This window comes from Dendronephthya gigantea, unplaced genomic scaffold, assembly GCF_004324835.1.
Source record: "Dendronephthya gigantea isolate DGI-Jeju-01 unplaced genomic scaffold, DenGig_1.0 000005F, whole genome shotgun sequence".
NCBI classification, from domain to species: Eukaryota; Metazoa; Cnidaria; class Anthozoa; order Malacalcyonacea; family Nephtheidae; genus Dendronephthya; species Dendronephthya gigantea.
Window position 1 is genome coordinate 483,328 of NW_021163015.1, and position 25,570 is coordinate 508,897.

Consider the following 25,570-nt stretch of genomic DNA (forward strand, 5'->3'; position numbering starts at 1 on the left):
TCGTTTGATTCTCGCGTTCTAAATATATTTTTTGAGAAAAAAATTCAGCACCGATTAGCAGGACATTTAAGTTTGTATCCCTTAAAACTTTAAAAACAGTATTATATTGACCATCTTAAACAAACATGAGACCTTGCTTATTTTTTTTGATAAAAAAAATCCTTAAACCTATCACGAATGTCACAGACTTAATTGACTTTTTGCCTTCTTTAGTGTATATTCGTTTCTTATAACTGTTGTAAAGAAATCATGTTAAGCTGAAGTAGTTTGGACGAATTTTCATCTCCGTCTTCTTCAATGAATAATGGCCCCGCCACATCAACCACGTTATTCCGGTTGCATCATACTGACCTGCACCCAGGTACAGGCCATTGAGGTTAGAATTATAACAGTTGTTGTACCACCAAGCACCTTTGAATCCGGTAGCACAATTCTCATCACTTCGAGCATCATTGTCGCTATCGTTCGTAGTGAATTGCATTTGATTGTGATAATAAAGGGAATCTCCTGCGTCACCTTTTAACATAATAACAAGAGATAATATTACTAAGCCCTGCTTCCACGGGCGAAATTTTCAAGCGAAATGCGAAATATTTCGCCTGCTCCTTTTAAATTGTGAGCAATCAAGCAGAATTAATTTATTCAAAAGAAACAGGCGAAATATTTCGCATTTCGCCAAGAAAAAGCGCCCGTGGAATCGGGCCCTTAAACTCATTTTTATAGTTCAAGTTTTTTCAGTTCTAGTTCTTTTTTGAAAAGTGCGTAATCTTTCCTAAAGAGTAACCCACGATGGCGAGGCCATGAAAATATCAGTCAAATTACATTCCTAATTATTTTTCATCTGCATCTCATGTGATTGATTAAGGTGTCCGGCTGAAATTTGAATGTAAATTTCGAGTGCAATAAAATCTTTAATACGAGGACCTGAGAAAGGCGTAAGCAAGAAATTGATCGGTTAATTCGGTTTATCATAAAATCCAATATTCCCACAAGTTATGAGCGGTGAACAATATGAAGTCAAATGTTTTTACCTGAAAAATTGCCAATATTCAATCTGAATTTGTCTGACTCATCAGCAACACTAAACGTTTCATATTTAGCGTAACGTTCAGTGCCATTGAAATCCATCAAATCAACTCTTAGAACATTTTGGTCAGACTTGAACAAACGATGTATTTTATCAAGGCCCAACCAGAACTCGCCTGAAAGATCACCAAAGCCAACTTTATAGTCTGACCATCCAAGGTAGAAATCTTGACTTCCATCTTGTCTTCTTTGGAACACGGTCCAACCACCCCCATCTGTGCTCATATCACATCTGACTTTGAACGATCCCAGGCCATCAGGATTTATCTTATAAACACCATCTTTTCTCACCCCTTTGTTATACAGATAGGCACAGCCGATGGCTTTAAAAATACAGGAAGATATTAGGATAAAACTATAGATTTACAGGATGGAGTAAGGATCGGTTAAATGATTGCTTCAACCACATGCAAAGTGTTAAATTCTATTTAATATTGCTCGGCAAATCCTCAGCATGAAATGTTATGTTATCACTGCAAACAAAATACCGTCGGTATAAAAGAAAAGTATTTTTGAAGAAAGATCTATGTTTTAAGCATACCTGAGTTTAAAATGTCATTTCTTCTCTTTTCCTAATAAGAGAATATTTTTAAAGGGTTTCAATTTCGAGTGGAATCATGCACAACTCAACTCAAGCCAGAAACTGTTGAGAAAAATTAGTCAACTATCGGTCCTCCGGCAGGAATCGAACCTGCGCTTATGTCATGCCGGTGCATTGCTCTTGCCACCCAGGTCATCTGAAAAGGCGATAAAAGGACTAGGCTAATTGCCATATAAAAATCCATTTGTCTGTTGAAACAACTTAATAGTCTCGTGAAATATACTTTATTTCGGTTTCAAATTTATATTAGAGCTATAGTTCTTAAAAAAACAACAACACAAAAATTAAGAATGGTTCCATCAAGTATAACTAGAAATACATGCATGCAGCAACCCCTCGCCATTTCAAACGAAGCAAAATATTTCTTCAGCTAGCCAGACCTAACCTTCAATGTTATGAAATGTCCTATTAAAATGTAAAGCTGATAGCTGATGTTTCAAACATTTCGGAAACAAACACAGTCGTAAAGGTGAAGTGAAATCACCCATTTTCCTGCTGCTTTCCGTTGCATTAAGTTATAGACTTTCACAGTTTAATTAAGTGAGAGTTAATACCCCATTATAGCTAAACCTTCAAAACATCAAAACAGCCCAAATAATATTGTTACGCAAGGCTTCATTGTGTTTAGAGATACGCATATAAAAATAGCTATAAAAATAGAAGTAGCAAGAGCATGACAGGGATTAGTGATTAAGTTTTGCCACAAGACGCCTGAGTAAATATAATTTCGGCCCATTCGCAACCATTAATCGCCTTTCCCTTTCATGTATGACATATCGTGGGATTAAATAAGTAATAAGGTGAAAATAAATATAATCCTCTCAGAATTAATACCTGGATAAACATTCATAAGTCGTCACTTATCTTAATGGTCGCATTCTTTAAAAAAGTGTGCGTGCTGTAGGCCATTCAAGTTCATATGTCAATCAATTGTGGTAAAAATGTTGCTCGGTCAAGCATGTAATAGATTACGTCATCAAAAGTTCAATTCGATAAAATAAGAGTGAAAATAGTTTAAGTTGAAAGATATTGTTCACAGACGTATTGTTTGTAAATTTTACTAGTTGTTGATGATAAACATTTTAAGTTGTGAACATTTTTAAGTATTGATCGATTGAGCAGAAGACCAACTCGACTAGTGCGACAACGCCTTAAATAAACAAGATATGAGAGCTGGAACGAGCTTCTAAGACCAACCCACTGGTTACATGTACAACGCTGATTGGCTGGATAAGGATCAGCCCACTATGGTTGATGACGTATGCAAGAGTCACTGAACCCTCATTATAAAAGGGCGTGCACAGCACCTGAACCTTCAGTGGACTAGCGGAGTGGACTAGCGGAGTAAAGATTAACTTATGAAACGTTAAGAAGCTCAACCTACAGGACAGACGACCAAAGACAAGAACGCAAAACGACGAAGATAGAGAAGTAGAGAAGAGAAGAACGGAAAAAGAAGAGAACATTAGCGAACTTTAGTAAAAGCTTGTAAAAGATCTCCTACCTCGCGTAAGAAGAAATAAAAAACATATAACAACTTGATGGAGGAACGGCGCTAGGAATACCTCGCCTGTGTATTATACTAACATTGAAGGAACGGCATGATGACCGAGTCGAATAAAACGCACGCTATGTATTCATCCATACTTCTACTTATGGCAATGCTAGACTTTGTTTCATTTTTTGGTTGTATGTTCAAGACAACTGTCCACAACCTCTACACTTTCCATGAACTTGAATTGAAACTACAGTCGTTTTGCCCTCAGTCTGCAATCCAAGACGAGTTTGATGACATGTACTCCCTCTATCTGAACGTGTTGGCTATGCCAGAAATCCAGCTAAAGACGCATCAGTGGAAGCCTCCGTGGTCGTTAAAATATGATTATTGAGACGTACGAAAGTCTCAGAGTTTTCCGGATCCTTCCTGATGGTCAGAACGCTTGTATTATGGACATGAAACTGGACGCATTTTAAGATTTGTATAATATAAGTTTTTGTCATTCTCATGTTACACGTATATGTTTATCATTTGTTTGTTTATGTGCGATAATATTAAACACGAGAGTGTATGGCTGTTCAACTAAAATTTCTTAGGTACACTCAGCATGCTGATTAAACATGTTGCCGTAGGATAGCGCATGCATGTTTTTAATTGGGTCAGTGTATAAATTTAATTCTGACGCTTTTAGTTTTGCGTCATTCGTTGATAATATATTTTTCTCTTCCCCCGGGACAGTCAAGGGTCTCCCAAACTTGTTGTAATGGATTACAATTCTTTTTCAAGCCAAAAGCTTAAATATTAGGCACATTCTTGTTTTCTCTATGTAGACTCGGTATTTATATTGTCGATGAAAACCTACATTTTGGAGTTTGGTTTGCCGTGCATGACGTTTAAAAAAGTAAAATGAGTTTCAGTTATATTAAGAAGTATACGTATAAAATTTGTTTGCATAAGTTGAAATATTTTGAAGAATTATTAAGACGTATATATAGGTTTAGGTTATTATTATGGAGAGATGTTTTGTCGGAAGAGCTTTATAATAATTTCCTGTTATGTGAGTTGATCAACCAAGAATCTGAATACAATTTTCGCTGTTGCAATGATAAGATATTTTATGAAATTTGAATAATTTTTGGTACACTTTCTGACTGCATCTACAAAATTTATAATTTCGCTTAAGTCCCTGGTACATACATTCAGGAAAACAGGAAATTTTTACGCCTTGTTTTCACACTAATTTTGGTTTAAATCGCTATATTCTCACGTGTTGGATATAATCATATAACATTATTATAGCTAGATTACCCCAGAGGTACATATAGGCATAATTAAGTTATGTATGTAGTGTTGTCGTAGTTTAACAACACATACTATGTGTATAGTCTCAGTTATTAGGCATTAGGTAATATGCCCGTGATAGCCACGCCGTGCTCAGAAATATATAGTTGGGAAATTGTAGACACATATATGTATGGTATTTAGTTAACTTAAGTTCGTTATAGCTCACACGAAGCTGGGGACAGCTTATTCTAGGTGAGGAGGATTGTTACGCAAGGCTTCATTGTGTTTAGAGATACGCATATAAAAATAGCTATAAAAATAGAAGTAGCAAGAGCATGACAGGGATTAGTGATTAAGTTTTGCCACAAGACGCCTGAGTAAATATAATTTCGGCCCATTCGCAACCATTAATCGCCTTTCCCTTTCATGTATGACATATCGTGGGATTAAATAAGTAATAAGGTGAAAATAAATATAATCCTCTCAGAATTAATACCTGGATAAACATTCATAAGTCGTCACTTATCTTAATGGTCGCATTCTTTAAAAAAGTGTGCGTGCTGTAGGCCATTCAAGTTCATATGTCAATCAATTGTGGTAAAAATGTTGCTCGGTCAAGCATGTAATAGATTACGTCATCAAAAGTTCAATTCGATAAAATAAGAGTGAAAATAGTTTAAGTTGAAAGATATTGTTCACAGACGTATTGTTTGTAAATTTTACTAGTTGTTGATGATAAACATTTTAAGTTGTGAACATTTTTAAGTATTGATCGATTGAGCAGAAGACCAACTCGACTAGTGCGACAACGCCTTAAATAAACAAGATATGAGAGCTGGAACGAGCTTCTAAGACCAACCCACTGGTTACATGTACAACGCTGATTGGCTGGATAAGGATCAGCCCACTATGGTTGATGACGTATGCAAGAGTCACTGAACCCTCATTATAAAAGGGCGTGCACAGCACCTGAACCTTCAGTGGACTAGCGGAGTGGACTAGCGGAGTAAAGATTAACTTATGAAACGTTAAGAAGCTCAACCTACAGGACAGACGACCAAAGACAAGAACGCAAAACGACGAAGATAGAGAAGTAGAGAAGAGAAGAACGGAAAAAGAAGAGAACATTAGCGAACTTTAGTTAAAACTATTGTAAAGATCTCCTACCTCGCGTATCAAATAAAGAACATTATAACAATATAAATAACCAAGCAGTGAACGTCGAATGTTGTTTTTCGATTGTTAAAATCATGCAGTGATTGCAGTCGACTATATATAAACCTTTATAGTGATATTTGTTATATTAAAACACCGAATTACACTTTTAAGGACTCTTTTGGAAGTTAAAACGATGATGTAAAGCCTTAAATAGTCGGTCACGTCTTCGCAAAACCGAGCAAAACGACATACTGTACCAAGGTCATAAAATGTATTCGTACAGCAAACATGAAATAAACCTCGAAATAAACAAAATAGACTCCTACCATTTCAATGATTATAATCGAGTTGTTCCTTTTCACCGCTAATTCCTCCGGTTCTGATAATATTTTAAACTCTTTCCAGTGTTTTATCTGTTAATTGATTCCACATTTCATATTTTGTTTTCGAAATATTTTTTTAAAAAATAGTTTGCAAAATGACAGTTAAATTGCTGACGTTTTTCACTGAAAAACAAACGTTTCGTCTTAGCCAATCAGTAAGTTGCTGATTCGCGCATGCGCACAAGTACCATGACCATTGAACGTCCATGACATTTGGGCAACTTTGGATTCCGCTATGTTCTCCCGGGTCCCGGGTGTAATTCCTAATCTCCGGGCGGAATTAGTACCCTCGCACGGTGCTCCGCACCGGCTCGGGGACTATAAAGATATAATCGATTAAACTCTGCAAAATGGATTTCTATTTTCACAAACTTTTTGAGCGCTGATGGATGAAATATGAGCGCGAGATCTCCTGGACTGAGATACAGAGGTAGCTAACAAGAGCAAGCTTGGTTAGTGTATTTTAGCCGAGAGTAGGTGATACTAAATCAATTACGATTTAGTGGCACTGCGGGAGGACCGATAGAAGGACATAAACATACCAGTTTATTATCGAGCATTAGTATCCATTCTCCTTCTCCCTTCATTGAAGTTTGTTCTCTCTTTTCAATGATGTTGGTCAATTGGCAATTCACAACATTGATCTTGTCTCTGTAGTTATATCCAACACACCCCGGTTCTTTCTGGCAGAGCTCGTAACATTCTATCGGGACAATTCCATGTTTAATGGTATGATTCGATATGATTTCATCTGGAGATAAAGACAGACCACCTAAAAATCATTTATAAAATACGAATATTGACGATATAAACACAACAAAAATGATTTTGTTGGAAGAAGAGAGAAACTATGACGACTCACCTGTTCTAATTGTAATATAAATGATGGGAGAACAGTTCTGTGAAATTATATATGCAATTTGAAGAATCAGTGAAATTAAAGTTATTATCTTAAACATGATTGCGTGAGCTCGCCGACTGTGCTCTCGTCGACATGCAGTTGCTGGAATGACGCACAGTCGACAGAGCAGGTGATAGAACACGTATAAGCCAAGTGGCGTCTTGTCATAATTTATGGTAAACGTTAAACGGTAAACTAAACTTCGGAAAATATATATTTAACCTACTACAGTCGAACGTCATATAGAGTATAAAATATTATATATAATAGAGGGGGTAAGGAGTGTTTTAGGACCATAAGGCTGAACCATATAGTAAAACCTTATTTAATTAAATATTATTATAGCCTACGAACATTTACACTGTCAAAAATTTCGAAATTATTGATTATTAACCACCATTGCGACGATTATATTAGCGGGGATGGGGGGGGGGGGTATTGGTAATCTTGCAATTACTTTGTGGCTTCAGAAACTCGATCTTCTGCGACACCGATACACAAATCTGCATGCTGTGCGATCTATCGCAATAATTTTGTTAATAAACTTATGCCTTAACGATTTTTTTTTCTATTGCCTAACTTGAAACTTGCTACGACCGTATGGACTCTGAACACCATGGAAAATCATTCATAATTAACAAGAATTGCGACCTGCATGTATAGGTTTAAATTAATTTTAGCTGGCTCATTTTCATTAGTAGTTCAAGCATGCACCGTCAGTCAGTATTTGCTTCATTTACACAGTGTGACATAGAAAGTTAAGAACTTGCTCATCATGCGGCAATGTTATAGCGTAGAGAGGACATTTGCTGCCATCATCTTAAGTGTGGCTAGGAGACGCATAATTTCTTTTTTGGGGCCGGTTGTTCGAAAGGCGTTTAGCTTAAACGGTGGATAAGTTCAAAATGGAAAAAATATCTCTTTATTGAACATATTTCGATGTAAATAGTTTAATTTTCAATGGAAAAACATATTTAATGATTACGTAAGACGCAGCGACAGCGAGCTCCTTGGCGACTACGTGGCTAAAATGCCCATTGCGATAATAATTCTGAAGATATAAGTTTAGCGCCATATATCGCAATGATTTCGTTAATAACTTTGGCCAAAACGTTGTGGTTTTTTCAAAGATGATAGTTTTTATAATTTATTGATTAAATTGAAAATTGTCAGAACCATATGGACATCATTAATAATTAACAATAATTGCGACAATCATTGATTTCATTATTCCTCTCAATGTGTTTTATACCGATAAAGTTAAAGGCACATTATGATTTATACGTATGAATAAAATACATGCAGATCAATACACAAGTCAGTTCGAAGAGATATTTTTAAGAAACATCAATCCTATGATTACATAATTTGATCATGAAAACAACTATAGTGCATATTCGTTTGTCAACAGCCATATGCCAGAGAGTCTTAAAACTATAGTTGCGACGAATTTTTATCTTTTATCATGTAACATTTCATTCCAGCTCACTATCTATTGTCCTTAATGTATTCGGCACTTTGAAATACGTTTTATGAAACACCTTGGTGTCAAGGGTTTCATTTGTATAATTATCATCACAATAAAGAAATCCGTATTCATGCAGTTGTAGATATGGTTGAAGTTACGTATTTTTTCACTGCAATGTATAAGGTAATTATATAGTTGGCACATTGACGATAACTATAGTAATCCCACAGTGTAGACTGTAGATATACACCTTGAACCTCACCTATAGAATTAATATTTACTGGAAAAAACATCTGTTGAACAAAAGAACGCGAAACTGTCTGAGTGTATACGAAGCAATGTTTGAGCAAGAAACTTTACATACAATTGAGTTCATGTAAATTAAATAAAGTTTACAAACATTCGTATATTATACACTTAATTAATGTATGCTCCTGAGGGAAATAGTGAGTTTTGCGTTCCCAATTAAGAGTCTGAATATAATGTTTCCCGGGACTCGAGGGAAAACAAAACTCGTTATTTCCCGAGGTAGTTTACATTAAGTGTTTTGTTATATAGGAACAAAAACATACATGTTACACCACATTTTTCGAAAAAAACCCACATTACTTCGTTATGACAAGAAGCGCGGGCAACAATTTTTCACTTGTTCCCCTTGCGGAAACATTGCATTTATAAAAAGTATATGTAACTACGAATGAATCAATCACATTTAAACTAAACAGCACCTATATAACAATGGTATTTGTATCAGTGTATGGGGCGTCTTACATGGGCTTTTCCTGTCCCGTTCGCACTTTTCCTTTTGGTAACACCTTTATTGGTATTGTTAATGCTTTCCAATAAACTTAAAATAACAATAACAGTATGCATTCTATAAATATATTTTCTGTCCTATCTCGTTTAAATTTTAGGCTTTAATTGTATCAAAGGTACCGCAGTACGCAGTATAGGCTTTATTTGCATAAAATGTGCATCACAACTCAAAAATTCTGCAGAATACTTTGTTCTCGCTCAGTAGTGGGAGATCACTTGCATAATAGAAACATGGGATATTAACTTTAAAACTCAAATTCGAAAGTTCAATTCGTTATGAACGTACGTTTTCCATCACCTGCTCCGTCGATGAAGCCATTTTCGGATAAACGACAGCTGGCGCGTATAATCATATCTAGTTCGACTGACTTGAAGCCCCCAAATCCAAAGTTGCTTCCTTAGAAATTATTCATCCTAATAATAATCATAATAAAAAATATATTATCAGAGTTATAACTTCAGTTATTACATAATCATATTTATGCAGCATCCGTTTTTTGGACACCTTGCGGTCTCCAATTTAAAGATCGTCCATAAATATTGACAGCATTTTATGAGCCAAGAAGCAAACTGTCTGAGTGCATACACTTATGATGCAAGGTGGGAACGTGACATTTAGGTTTGAGGTTAAATATAATCTAAAAGTTAAGTTTTCAAGCATAGTGGCTTCATTTCATTCAAAAGATACCGCGACCAACACATGACAATGTCGTCAACTTAATTACTAAAACAGTCTGTTATACTAGTCTGTTATATTATATATTATATTATCTGCTATATACGCAAAGAGTATGCAAGTGTGGTCAAATCCTGCGAAAACGTTCTTTTATTATGTTAATTGCAAATTTTCAAGAATGAAACGTACATGCACTAATCCATGAGATTTTGAGATCAACAAAATTTTTAAATATTCTTCATTCACTTCATTTTTTAACTAAATTACCTTTGTTGTTTGGTTTCCGCTGTGGAAGTGGTGAAGACAATGGTGAATAAGGTCACTTTACCGCGTTTATGAAGATTTCTAGGCAATTACTCCCGAATTCTATCGGTTACCTTGCGTGAACACGTAGAACAGTCAAAATATTAAATATTTTTTCGAGTGAACACCTGAACCGGACGACTGAGAGCACGGTTCCAAATTTTTCGATCCCGTCTGAAGGTAGCCTATAGCAATAGGCCATTGCCGATGTATTTAGCAAAGAAGTAGATTTAGCTTCACTTTATATGTATTATGTTTGCCGTTTTATGTTTGATCCTTAAATGGCTGTGACTACACATTTTAATGCAAACGTGAAACAAAAACTGTGAAGCTGCAATTACTGTTTGTGCTATTTGACGAATTATGCTATATGAATACTAGCCTTTATAATGCATAGCGCAATCATCGGGCTACACCACTGTTGCGGAATGACCAGTAAATGCACTGAAAATTGGGATAATCCGGCAGTTGGATCCGCTAGCTAGTTAAACTTATAATATAAGTGTAATATAACGAGAAATTTGATTGGCCAATGCGCGTGCATTGTTAGGCAACAATACGCGGTTGTAGCTTTAGAAATTTTCCTATCTCTTGTTGAAGAGTAAACTAATTGTTTAGTTGAAAATGAAACTTATTGTTGATTAGTTCTTTGACAACTTTATGTTATATTTTTGACCGCTCGACTATCACTTCAGGGACAGTGAATTTTGACCAATCAGAATGCAGGAAAACTATACTAATCTATATATTACTATACGTTTCTATATAGTTTTTAAACGTGGTATAGCACATACGTTAGCTCAATTTCTCACGAAAACGAGTCGGTGCCGTTTTAAACATCGAACTGCAGTGCATGATAATTCTGCTAATATATAAGCTGCTGAGCCAACCTATTAAATTCTTAGGCACATAATGGTAATATGGTATGCTGCACAAAGATATTGCATTGATTTGCCAAATAGTCTAACATTAATATTGGTTCGTGTACATACTAAAGTAATCGGTGTCAGTGCAAATACATCTTCTTGTTCTTTGTGTTGCCTATAATTATAATTTTACATTTACCCACCATATTTAATATTTCTTATTTGTCCGCGATACCAAAAAACGGAAGATTTGACAGTGCAATACTGTGCACGGTGCGAGCATTTTATAATTTAAATTGTTTTTCAGTGGTAATTTTACAGCTTTGAAAATTCTTATTTACATACCGCTTAATCATCGAAGCATTAGTATCCATTCTGCAGTCATTATGGTTTGATCTCTTCTCTTTGTGATTTTAGTCAGTTGGCAGTTCCAAACATCGATCTTTTCTCTGTAGTTAATTAATTATATCCAACACATTTTGGTTTCTTTTGGCAGAGCTCATAACATTCTATCGGGCCAATCCCTGAGTTGACGGTATGATTTGACATTTCATCTGGAGGTAAAGACGATCCTTCTAAAAGTAGATAATATAGTTAGGGAATGCTCAAGGAATTTTTTTAATGAACGGAGCAAAATTATTTATTTTAGAACAAACCATAGCATTATATAGAACGCATTTCTAGATTTCAATCCGGGACAATTCAATGAAGAAAAATGTCTTCGTGATTTCCGAACTTTTAACAACAAATCAGAAATTTGCGACGATTTTTCTGATGATGAAGTTTGTTGAGTAAATTGCATCCGCCTCCGTTTGACAAAATTTCAATAAAAATACACTTTTTATTTGCAAAATTTAAGCATTTTTAAGTTGTTTTCAAGTCTAAAATTGACAGATAAATTTGGTAAATATATCCAAGGTGGTTTTTTTTCAAGAAACTAGCGTAGTTTTTGTGTTTCAAGCGTTGGTATTAATGTATATGCGTTATATTTTTTGTCAGAGAGTTGCCAGCCTTAGGATAATTATATACAGAAGATAGTATGCGGTACCCGCATTTACCGGGCTGCCTATGCTGTGATGAGTGCATGGTTGCAAAACATGGAACACGGAAATCTGAATTGTATAGTTTTTCTTGACGTTCGGAAACCGTTCGACTCAATAAATCATGAAATACTACTACAAAAAATGCATGACTATGTTGTTGTTATATATAAACGATATGCCTCAATGTTTTAAATTTTGCACTCACTCCATGTATGCTGACGACACGGAAATCTATGCATCTGGTAATGACTGTTATGAGCTTGTTAATAATATAAATCACGTTCTTGATAAGGTCCGTAAATGGGTGTAACAAAATAAGCTCCAAATTCACCCAAAAAAGACAAAACACATGTTTATCAGATCATCTTTATCAGATCATCTAACAATAAGAATAAAATTGCTCAGACCCTAATTTTAATCAATAACACGCCAGTTCCCAGAACGGAAAACCATACATGTTTGGGTATTGACATAGACGAACAACTTAATTGGGAAAAACATATAGATAAGATCTGTGCGAACGTTGGGGCTGGAATTGGAGTTATGAGAAGCTCGTTCACAAACAAGGAACTCGAAGTTCATGTAAAACCCAATAATGCACTCACAGAGTGCATTAATCCTTAAAATTGGAACTGTGATGTTATAATTATACATTTACGAGACTCTTTCCTACCTTGTGAAAATAATTTATACAGATGAAGTAAACAATGTAAGCGCGCAAGTCAAATTCTAAGCTATAGTATTATCGCATCGCATCAACGTTATACCCAGAAGACCTTTAGAAAACCCATGTTATCATTATATTACTTAATCCCATGTTATCACTTTAGTGTCACGGATTTATTATGACTTATTTTCATGACGCAAGTTCAGATGCACGCATTAAATTTAGCAATGCTTGCTATTTTTTTTGGAGGGGGGGGGGGATTAGCCTCTCCAGTCCCAACATATTCATGCATAATTGCACCTATACTATCTTTCATCCGTCTGTTTATCAACAGTGGTCAATCATTATGGCGTTTGTTTCGACAATAAGCTAGTATACAATGTTATTATTATTATTAAAACTTATGTAAAAGCACAATTGCCTTTGCCTGGTTTTTAAAGGGCTGTGCTAACTAAATACAATAACTTTTTGTATTAAATATTTACAATAATCGCTAAAAATGTATGCAATATAAACATGCACAGCCTTGTAAATTAAAAGCAATTATATAATACGATTTGAATGTAACTCAATTTACGGTACAGAGACGTTTACGTGAAGAAAAGTTTAACAAATATTAAAACATCTTACAGACTAAGAAAACTATCAGACATGCGACTATGCTTATGTTTACGATAACCTATCACGAATGTCACGGGCCTGGTTTTCGCCTCCCTTAATTATTCAATGTTGGTTTCTTAATTGTTGTACAGAAATCATGTTAAAAGTTTTTTGGTCGAATTTTCATCTCTGCCTTTTTCATTGAGAAAGGGTGCCACTTTTTCCATCTTATTCCGAAAATGCCATTCAACTGACCTGCACCATGAAGGTACACGCCATTGAGGTTTGAACGATGACAGTCGTTGTACCACCAAGCTCCTCTGAAGGTAATAGCACAATTTCCATTACTTCGAGGATCATTGTCGCTATCCTTGGTAGTGAACTGCATTTTATTGTGATAAGCAAGAGAATCACCTGCGTCACCTTCCAACAAAATAAACAATAAATAATACATTAACTTACTCATCTTTTTAGTTCACAATTCTAGTTCGAATAGGACCCTTCTGGAAGTGCGTCATTTTTGCTGTAGAGACAGGAAATTACGTTCATAATTTCTGAAATCGGGATGAAAATTGTCATAAAATGTTTAATATGAAAATCTGAACAAGGCGAATGTGAGACGTAAGTCTGCATTTACATTTACACAATGGAAAAGTTCTCTGGGAACTAAACATTTTTCGCGCACCCTATGCGCAGTAGGTTTGTTTCAAATTTCATTCATAAAATTATCATTCCGACAAGTTATAACCGGTGAACAATATAAAACTCACGAGTTTTTACCTGAGTAATTGCCAATATTCAATCTGTATTTGTCTGATTTATCAGCCACAGTAAACTTTCCATATTTAGCGTAACGCCCAGTGCTATTGAAATCCATCAAATCAATTCTTAAAACCGCGTCTTGACCAGATTTGGACAAACGATGTATTTTATCAAGGCCCAGCCAGAATTCGCCGCTCAAATTACCAAAGCCTTTTTTGTACTCTGGCCATCCAAGGAGGAAATCTTGACTTCCATCTTGTCTTCTTTGAAACACGGTCCAGCCATTCCCGTTTGTGTTCATATCACAACTGACTTGGAACGATCCCAGGCCGTCAGGATCGATTGTATAAACACCATCTTTCCTCACTCCTTTGTTATACAGGTGTGCACAGCTAGTGGCTTTAAAAGTCGAAAACATAGATATTAAATATGTCATAGCCAGATGATTCGAACAAAATTAACATTCTACATAAATTTAAATATTCAAAGCTTCCATGTCAAAATTTGGCATCGAGAGTTAATAATATATACATATAGTAAAGTAATAAAGTATTAAGGAGCTACTAAAGTATACAAAGTACAAAAACGCAAAAATATTACTATTAGTAGTGGGCTTGTTATAATTTGCCTCGATTGCAAAACGAGTTAATCCAGATATTTTGAAGTAGACCCTTTGATCGGTATCGTTCTGCTTGATTAGTAAATATTAGATATTACTTTTCTTTAGCAAAGCAGTTGGAAAAAATCTATGTTTTGGGCATACCTGAGTTTAAAATGTCATTTCTTTTCTTTACCTATATATAATAAGAAAATACTCTTAGAAATGTTTACATAAATATACTGAAAGAACACGCGTAATTTGAGCTCATTGACGTCAACGGTTAGCTACAAGTTCATCACATTAGTTGTATTTTTTCTGCCTTTGTTTTATTTCATGTCACGACTCACTATTTACTACATTCCGTTCGCATGCGAACTTCTGCACATTGCCCAAGTCTGTACATAGAGGTATTGATAGGGTATATATAGGGCCAAATCTGTACATAGAGGTATTGATAGGGTATAATATATAGGGCAATATCGCTGAAAGGGTCAGTCGGTCTAATCGTCGAGCGCTGATCGAAAGTCACCGCACACATACCGCTTCATCATCGCGCATTAGTATCCATTCTCTTTCTTCCGTCATTGAGGTGTGATTTGTCTTTTCAGTGATATTGGTCAGTTGGCAGTTCACAACATTCATCTTGTCTCTGTAGTTGAATCCAACACAACCTGGTTCTTTCTGACAGTGCTCGTGACATTCTAACGAGACAATCCCACGTTTAATGGTATGATTTGATATGGTTTCATCTGGAGATAAAGACAGACCACCTAAAAAGAGGTTAAGAAATACTTAAATATTTAAAGAAATAAATTTTTCTCAACACTACGAAAATGACGAAGAGAAAAAGTCTGACGACTCACCTGTTGCAATGATCGTATAAATCACGGGAGAACAGTTCTGTGGAATGATGTATGCAACTTGAAGAATCAGAGAAAGTAAAGTTATTATCTTAAACATGATTGCGTGAGGTCGTCAACTGTGCTCTCTTCGACATGCAGTTGTTTTAATGACGCTTAGTCACAAGAGCAGGGGCCGGTTGTATCAAGCCCGTTTAGCTTAAACGGTGGATAAGTCAAAATTAAATAACACTCTTACATCTGCCTTAAATGAGTTAACTTGAATATTATGCACTAAATATGTAGTTGTAAACAGTATCTTTGCATTAAGGTTAAAAACATTTAGTTCGCTTGTTGAATAAAACGATAGACTTGCTTTCTATTTTGAACTTAACCACCGTTTAAGCTAAACGGGCTTGATACAATCGGCCCCAGGTGATAAAACACTTGTATAAGTAACATGACGTCGCGTGAAATGAGCGTATGCAGGCGATGCAACAAACTAAACTATTTAATAACCTACTTCAGTCAAACATATAGAGTGTAAAATATTATATATGATACAGGGTTTAAGAGCGTCCCAGAAGCCGTAAAGCTGTACACAGTAAATGCTATACAAACAGCAGGGGCACCGGAAGCAGTTTAGGGCGGCGGGGGCAGAGTTTTAGAAAAGGGCACATTCATTTTATCTTAGCAACCACACAAAGAGGAAACTCAAATTTACAAGTACATGCGAACTTGCAAATCCACGGGAGAACGCATTTTCAATAATATTACGGTTAGTTTTTATGCAAAAAGTAGGCATCATGATTAAATGTTGAATTTATGATACTTTTATATGGTTGTAAAGGGCACAGGGCTGCCCCCGCTCGCCCCCGTAAGCAAAGGGCAGGGGGGGCAGCTGCCCCCGCTGCCCCCGTGGTTCCGGCGCCCCTGACAAACAGTATGGACCACAAACGTATTGAGCCCGGCTGAAAAACTTCGAAACCATTCTTAATTAACCACCATTGTGAGGATTTCAGTATTATTGTTTTATTCGTGTAATTCAGTACGTATATTTCATAGTTAAAGTTTAAGACGTTGTACTATTTAAAACATGCGAAAGAGTGTTTTATCATATTTAAAACGCGAGTTTAAGTTCAAGTTTTCAAATTAAAGATTTTACGATTCACGACGCGGTCAGCTCGACAACGCGCTTGCAAAACAAAGAAATTGCGCACGCGAGACAATAGGTGTGCACAATTTGTGGTCCCATGACAGCTGTCATTCTTACGACGCCTTCAAATGAGTCATTTTCACGGCCTCTCGATGACATGAAAGCAGCAAGAACGTGATAGCTGTTTACAGCTTATATAAAACTGCAATATCAGCCAAATGTCGGAGGTTCTTGGTACATTTGAAACTTTGGAATGTTGCATGACTTATTGCAAAGTCCGGCAGCATAATTAATTCCCCGAAGCTTATCTCTAACAATGACGTGATCAGTGACGTCGAGCTAACCACGTCGTAAACTCGTTATTCGTCAAGCAATAAATTTGCTCCATGACCATGTGTGCAATGCTATGAAATAAAGGTTATTTCGAATAGATTCATTGTGTTGCTGAAAATTTTTGACAAAACACAATCAAGTTTTAACTGTATATTTCGATTCAACTCTGAATCATCTTCAGGGGATAAAAATTTTATAAGATACGAAGTTGGCATATTTACAAATTTGATTGACGTGCGCTATGACGCCATAGATATCTATGAATGACGCCAACGCAATTAATAACAACGCTACAACTTAAATTTAGGTTACACTTTACAGTCAGTAATGTAAACAAACGCGTTGTTTACATATTGCATCGTTATATCTCTTAAAATATCCTTTCCTCTCAGGATATTTATTACCATTTTAGTTTACCATGTTCCAAGATGAATAAGATGCTCCAAGAAATTCAAAACATGCGAAATTTGGGCGATTTCTAAATCATGGAGTCCCCCAAAGTTAAGAACAGAACGATGCGTAGCTCTCTTTTTGCTTTTAATCCTTCGTTCATTTCATGCTTGCATCTCTTTATATGCTCCTTTATACAGTAATATATTCCAGTTATGAGAAAAGTCTGTGTTAACATTATATGAAGAATACTAATAAACGTGACAAATTATATAATGTGCCATTTTTCGTTGCACTTTACCACGTATAAAGCAACCACATGTGACTTCTTAGGTTAACATTGTCCGGTTATATAAATTAAATTGTAAAATTTATGCATTCTGATTGGGTTATACTGAAAATGTAAACAAACTTGCTGATTAGTCTAAAACGAAATTCCCCCTTGTTGCCGGGTCAATATTTGCTTCATTTGCTTAGTACAAAGTTACGGATCTACCCATGCAACACCTGACTGACAATGTTAGCGCCAAAGAAAAGGGTAGCTTTGCGATTACCCTATCACATAAGGCCAGTTTACAATTTTTGCTACGATCTTATATGCAATTTGCTTCTTTTGATAGATGTGAACGAGTGAGTTATAGTTACCATTGTTCAAATAAGAGTTCTTATACCTCAGAGCATTCGTAACTAATTACTCATACACATCCATCAAAAGAGGCTGTGTTGCAACTGTAAACGGGGTTTAAAAGGCCTCCCTGTAAATTTAGCGCGACAAACTTGCAATCAATTTGTTATTATGGTCCCTTTAAATAACAAGTACGATCGTACTATAGGGACCAGGAACTGCGTAACCGAGTTTAATTTCTGAACTGCATTGTATTTATAACAATGGAGAGGACAATGTATTTCTAATCGTTTCCGTTTACTTATATATAGGCTGAATATCAATGATATGTATGTATTATTTGCTGCAAATATATCAAGAATTGCTTGTAACTTGCTTCAAAGGTCAAAAGTTAAAATTCGAACTCCGTCAATCGATGCGGAATATTGCTTAGAATAATTGTGCCAAGTTTCATTCCGATCAAACAAGTTATGATAGAGCCTTAGGGTTTTTTTAAAGAGCCTCGCCCCCTAACAACAACAACAACAACAACAACAACAACAACAAGATGATTAGCACCGGTTAAGGACCAGTTCCTGGTCCAAAAATTAGTGGGCTTAATAAAGTGTAGATATCGGTAATAAAAATCATTTGTGGGTACAAACAAATTTTACTGGCATTGTGCATCAAAATTCTTATGTCGTCTGTCTGCCCGCAAACTAGTGATGTTGCAAAAGCTGGAAAAGAGGGGTAAAAATGATGACGTAATAAAAGGACAGAAGGAAGGAAGGAAGAAAGAAAGCGTTTTTAATCAAAATATTCTTTTTTTGGAGCGGAAAGTAGTTTTAGTGCGGCCACTATTTAAGCCTGAAAATCCTAAAGCTTTGCATACCTGAATAACTTACCTTCCATCTCTTCTTCATCCGTTACGACAAACATGTCAATCAACAGCTAAAGGCTTATTGTATTATCTATCGTAATAATTATTGAGAAATTATGCTCGTCGATCAAGTGATTCGCGCACAATAACGCCTTAATGTTTGATTTTCTTTTTTGTATACACCCTGTATAGAACGAAGTCGACGAAACGACCATGATCAAATATATTGCGTCAAACTGGTGAGGTGTAAAGCGTCTGGTCTCTATAGCAGACTAGCAGTCAGAGACGTCGAGGAATCCGGCCATCAGATTGGTGGAATGTGTTCAGAAAGAACTTCTCATCAGGCCTTCTAAAAGCCGAATATGGTCAGTATTCTTTATCATATATATAATTATTACTATATGTTTACCATATCACAGCAAAATCGTGATTCTTATATTAAGAAAAAAAAACTTGTTTAAAGCAAAAAATTGCTTGAAACAAGTAAAATTGTTCTTGTCGGTATAGTAAGAATAATACACTTACCTAGAATCTTATTTTAAGTAAAAAAAATCCGCAATAATCCACAGTTCTTTACGCTAGTTGGCAGTCACCGGATTTAAAATATCTATTTTCATAATAAACAAACTACGTCCATTAAGAATGTTTAAATAGGCATTAAAACCTTCATTTCGTCTGCATCTGAAAGGAAAGATATAAACAAATAACAAATATTTTGGAAAAGAACGCTAAATGCTCCTTACTTGCGAATCTTTGCTCGGTTATTAAATGTTTTTTAGTAAGAATATGAAAATATTCTTGCGTGTTTGAAATAAATGTGAGGCGGCTTTCAAGATGCTTTGGATATCATAAGGAAACTAGCATTCTTGACAGGTGAATCAAAATACTTTTTTAATGTCGGTTTTAAGTTAACTATGTTTCTCGTCAAGAATCCAAAAAGACGCTTTGCTTGTTTTAAAAATACCAAAATTCTTAGTGAGAATACAAGCAAGAACATTTACTTGTTTTAAGAAACTGTTAATTCTTAATTAGAAAGAGTTTACTTATTTCAAGTAAAATTCATTCTTGATAAGAATAATTTATGCCCTTTTATTTATTTTAAGCAAAAGTTTGCTTAAAATAAGAATTTCTCAAGAACTTTATTCTAGAATTCTCGATTTTGCGGTATATTTAGTATGCGTTTTAAGATATAGTTTATGTGCTTCCTCAATTTGCTCACAAAACCGTTTTTATCAACAAACGGCAGTCACGCAGTGGATCAGTGGGTTCTCAGTGCCGTCTCCCTAATATAAACTGCCTCCCCAATAGATTAAAATATTATTTTATAATAGTATAAAACTTTGACTGCAAAATAGTCAACATATTACTTGGTTCATATAGTAAATTAATCAAAATTTAGTCGGTTGCAGAAAAATTGTATTACAAACAGGCATTAGTTGCATACGTTTGGCTCTAGGGTGTAAGGGGGATAGGCAGGTAAAGTAGAGAGATTATTTGAAGGCATAAAATACAGTGTAATTACTGCCCCCCATGTCCAAAGTATCTGGATTGTGGCAGGATTTTTTTTCCGAAGTGGAAAAGCTGTTCTGGTGCGAATGTTGTACGTATTCTAATCAATTCGACTCCTCCCGGAGGACCAATGGTTGACACAATTTTCTTATTTTTTTCTGATGTGGTGATATCGACTCGAAACCATGCCATCATTGCCATGCATCATGGTAGCAACATCATTGTACTGCTTAAACATCGTTATACCTTGGACATATCTTCCTCGCGGAGTTGAATAGTTGGTCTGTATTCTTCCATGTACCTCATGGGAAAAAGAAACTTTGCTACAACCTCGTCTTGACGACGAGGTTGACTTTGCCAAATGCTTTTTAATTTCTGCTAATATTCTTCCCGATTTTTCCACTTTAGAGGTTTCCACTTTGGTGGAAATATTCCGAAATCAAGGAATTTCCTTCGACGTAAAAACATTGTCAAAGGGATATTAAATCCGACATTATTAAATCATTTTCATCGCGACAACAGCTGGGTATTTTGTTGTCGCTGTCTAAAAATTGCGGGCGCATTTCTTCAAGAAGAATTTTAATTCTTCGAACGCCAAAAACATGTATTTTGAGGAGCTTTTTCTCCTTTTTTACTGGTTTGTTCATGGAAATAAAAGGGTGTATTCAAAGATTACGTTCCCGTGCTTGCATGCAAGGGTATAACGACATTCTCGCGTAAATATTTGCGAAGGATTTTTATTTGCAAATGGGCGACAAGTTGAAGTATTTCACTCATTGTCTAAGTTTCAGGACCAGGTTACAGCAGTATGTAAACAACGAATTACCCCTATTTTACTCTTGACAGAAGCTGACATATTGTTGTTTCCACATGTGTGTTCATTAATCTATTTGTCCCTTCTCACGCGAAATAATAAGTACCTTAACATGCATTTTTCTATAGAAATAACACCTTTTCCTCTTTCGATTTCGTGAAAACTGACCTTTGCCTTCAGTTATAAAGTATATTTTATGAAAGTTAAATCATGTTTTGTTTTATTGAAACATTAGCCACTCATGGGAAAAATGCTCCAGATGTTGTAATTTCACAAACCACTTATGCTCTGAAAATGCCATGTTGTAACATACTTACGAACTTCCTTCTGTATGAGTTTGTTATGATGTAAAAATTGCTGCAAAAGTGATTTTAATATGTCTAAGTATTGGTTGTTATGAATTATGAAAAGTCCTATTGAGTTGGTAAGTTTTAAGAATCTAACCGCAAACTTTAATATGGGCATGCTTGCTTTGTGAAATTATGTGATGCTGTAGCACATATATAAAAATATTTTAAAATTTTTACCAGTGCCTCTCTCCGAAACATGGCTTAAAATTATCCATATTGTTCAAACTTCATAAAAAAGTTAGTGGGCATGCTGAGAAAAATGCGCACAATACTTATTTTTGTCTGTAAACAAACATATAAATTAGCCTGTGGGATATGTTACTTCCTATTTCTGATCATTTAACTAGAGTATAATAAAATTGTTTGAGCAAAAATTTAGTATAACATTGCTTGCATCAAAATACAATAATGGGGAATCTTTAGAACCTTTCATTTTCCTAAAGGCCCTGTCACACTGTTGCGTATCACATTAGCGTATGGCAGCGTATGATAAATATCACGCATACGCCGGAATACGCTGAAATATGCTGGTAGTACGTCGTGCGTAAGTTATACACGTTCCGAGCACGGTCACATACGCTGGTATACGCCGAGAAAGAAAATTTTTTTTAAGCATGCTTAAAAATCTTGTGCGTGTTTGGACGTATGGTTTATACGGTAAAGATAAGCTAGTCATACGCTGAATACGGCAGAAGGACGCTAAATGTACTGTATTAATAGGTTGAGTACGCTAATCATACGCAAATGAGTAAGTGTGCCGTACAACTAACGTGTTGATAGCGCATCAGTAACGAAGGTCTAACTTATGTGTGACGTATGTTTAACGTCTATAGAGGGCTTAGCGTATGACTGACGATTAAGTAACGCATTTACCGTACAATTAGCGTATATTTAACGCCTGGTCGTCGTATCTTCAGCGTATTGCAAACGTTACGAGAAAGGGTATTATTATAAATATTATAGCATGTCATTTTTTGTCTATAATATATATTTATGTTGGATGCCTTCATATCATCTTGTACCTTCGAGGATAAAGGATGGAGTTAGTTGTTCTTGAATACCAGTTTGATCTCATAGCTTTGACGATTCGTCACATAGAAAATAACAGAAGGAAAAGGAGAAAAAGAAAAAGAAAAAGAAAAAGACGTGAGGTATGGATGAGATCATGGATCGGAAGGCGAAGGCAGTTTGGCATTTACGACCAACTTCTGGTGGAACTCCGAAGCGAGGATACGCGATGTTTCAAGAACTTTATGCGGATGGTCCCCGAGATGTTTGATGAGCTTCTAGCAAGAGTGAGTCCCTGCAGGATCACCAAGAAACATACCTGGTATAGGCGACCCCTAGAGCCTGGGCTGAAGCTCTCTTTGACTTTGCGACACCTTGCCTCTGGGAGCACGTATTCAGCCATGAAGTACGGATGGAGGGTCCCCCACAACACCCAGTCACTTATTGTCAGAGAGGTTTGCCAAGCCATCATCGACGAATACATGTCCGAAGTAATGACCTGCCCTACCACGCCAGAGGGATGGCGTGCCATATCTGATAAGTTCCTCAAGAGGTGGAACTTCTTGTGGTGCTATAGATGGAAAGCACATTGCCTGCAAATGTCCACCAAAAAGTGGATCCCAATATTTCAACTAAAAGGGACTCTACTCTGTTGTACTCATGGGCCTTGTAGACGCAGATTATAAATTCATCTGGGCAGACCTCGGTGGTAAAGGGTCATCATCGGACGCACAGATCTACAACAACTCTGAAATCAAAGAATTAACAGAAGACGGAACTATAGGATTCCCCATCCCCGATGCTTTACCAAATGACTATCAGAGTGTCCCCTACTTCTTTCTAGGTGACGATGCCTTTGCCCTCCGAGAGACAATGATGAAGCCATACAGCCGCCGTGGTCTATAGTCAATACTTCTTTCACGTTGGTGGTTGAAGGTTGAGAACCTCATCCTGAAATCCAATATCATCAGTAGATTCCATGATGTCTCGAAATCCTGAAAGACTAGTAATGTTGGGTGACTTTGTAGTGGGGTGCAAATCGTGGGGTGGTTGAGAAGGGATCCCTTGTTGGTTCACTTTGATAGATGGAGCCGCCATTGCACTTGGAAATTCATCATCGCTGTCCTCATCCTTGAGTTCAGACAATAACCTATTGATGGAGGACCTTGCCTTCTTGTACTTGGACTTGGACATAGTCAAAAGGCTCTCTTTAACATAATTTGCAAAGACACTTCGTGCTGTAATGGGCTGTTGTTTAGCTTTGTAGATATCTTTGAGGATGGTGCCAGACTCAGCAAGACAGCAACTCTCTTCTGTAGAGTCTCAAGGACGTCACTCTCTGTGTCCTGAGGTCGCTTGTGGGACCTTCCAGCGGTAGATGATGGTATTGGAGTGACTTCATCTAAGACATCTTGCATATCAGCGCAGGCGCTCTTGGCAGCATTGAGATCTTCTCTGTGAAGCTGGATGGTTTCCTTCACCTAAAAAAACCAAAAATCATGTGGAAATTGTCTCAAATTACTTGGTTATCATGTTGCTAAGGTAATATGGTTGTATACTTACACTCTGCATGGGCGCTCCGGTCGGTGGCGAGTGACAGTCTTCAGGAAGGCAAACTTTGAGAGGATCCACTGTTCTCTCTTAGTCAGGTTTGGAGCAGTATCCCCGCTTTTCTTTTTGTCAAGGCGCGTATTGGTGTCGCGCAGCGATCTGAACCAGCCCTTGAGGATGTCAACAGTCTTATTCATCTGATGTACTTGCTCTTCCCAGATCTTCTCTTTCTTGTCTTTTCGCCTATAATCTGTCATCTTCACATTCCACAGCAAAGGATTGTCCATGATAAACTCCAGCATCAGCTCCTCTTCTGTGGCGCTGTGGTTGTAGGGTTTTTTTTTCGCCCTCTTCCTCTTATTTTTCTCCTTGCTATCAGCCCGCCGGAAGGAAGTGAAGTCATCAATGGTTTCAGATGATAAAGCCGATGAATTATGGGAGTCTTGGGAAGGTTGTGTTGGAGATTTTGAGAGCTCAGGAACATGTCGCGCATTATTTAAAGATGTCTCAGGAATAAGTGCATCATGATCAGGTGGTTCAACTACATCTGCAGGTGCACAAACACGTTGTTCGTCAGCTTTGGCAACGGCTGATGATGGAGTCCTCTTTCCTTTTCTTCGTCCGCGGGTAGATGATGTCTTCGTATTTGCCATGGTTTCTTCTTCTTTTTTCACTGTAGGTTTGACATTTTCTCGAATGGAGGCGTGTGAAAATACTGCCGCTTATATACAATTAAAGCCTGTGAAACGCCATTGGTATGCTTGACATGCGCATTTCAAACGCTTCTCGTAAGCCATTCATACGCTGGCATACGCCAGCGACAGGCTACTCATACGATACTCATACGTTTAATAAGTTAATTTTATGCAAAATATCCTATTTTTACAGACTTTTTCGTGCGTATAAAAATGAATGAAACGATCTTTATACGCGACTCATACGTTCCTATTATACGCAACAGTGTGACAGGGCCTTAAGGGAGGTGGAAATATATATGTTTGAGCTCAATTTGGCCTGAGACTGTTGCTATAGCTGTCCATATTTCACTTTATTTTATAAAAATTATTAAATAAATGATGTAGAGGAGTCGAGATTGTTTGCATAGCACAGTTGTATATATTTTATAAATTGATTAATATGGAAAGATCAACATCTGATAAAATGAACATAACTATTTTGGTTTCAATACTCTCATGCCATAGTTCCACTGTGAAGATTCTGGTGGCTTTTTTAAGTTAATGTCCAGCTGAAAGCTGACAAATGACTGAAAGCTTCCTGCAATAAATGCTTCCTTAACTGCTAACTAAACAACGACGACCACGTTGTGACTGAAATTCTTAATTTCCACACGAAAGTGACGAACAAAGTTGTGAGTGTGACAAACCAACATATTGTTTGCCAATTTAGATCATTCGGATGCTTT

General features: G+C 36.4%; 2 protein-coding genes across 2 annotated transcripts; both read right to left on the reverse strand.

Annotated features, from left to right (window-relative positions):
- Positions 1 to 247: 247 nt before the first annotated feature.
- LOC114515854 lies at positions 248 to 15,673 on the reverse strand. The gene is made up of 9 exons (XM_028535176.1): positions 15,577 to 15,673; positions 15,254 to 15,483; positions 14,876 to 14,906; positions 14,131 to 14,511; positions 13,606 to 13,773; positions 6,553 to 6,782; positions 1,628 to 1,658; positions 1,032 to 1,409; positions 248 to 516 (listed from the first exon to the last, which is right to left on the reverse strand). Exons 1-9 carry the CDS (start codon positions 15,671 to 15,673, stop codon positions 248 to 250), a joined length of 1,815 nt encoding a protein of 604 aa, XP_028390977.1.
- A 7,944-nt stretch (positions 15,674 to 23,617) lies between these two features.
- On the reverse strand, positions 23,618 to 25,122 carry LOC114516366. The gene is made up of 2 exons (XM_028535820.1): positions 24,160 to 25,122; positions 23,618 to 24,077 (listed from the first exon to the last, which is right to left on the reverse strand). Exons 1-2 carry the CDS (start codon positions 24,798 to 24,800, stop codon positions 24,074 to 24,076), a joined length of 645 nt encoding a protein of 214 aa, XP_028391621.1. The 5' UTR covers positions 24,801 to 25,122; the 3' UTR covers positions 23,618 to 24,073.
- Between the last annotated feature and the right edge of the window lie 448 nt (positions 25,123 to 25,570).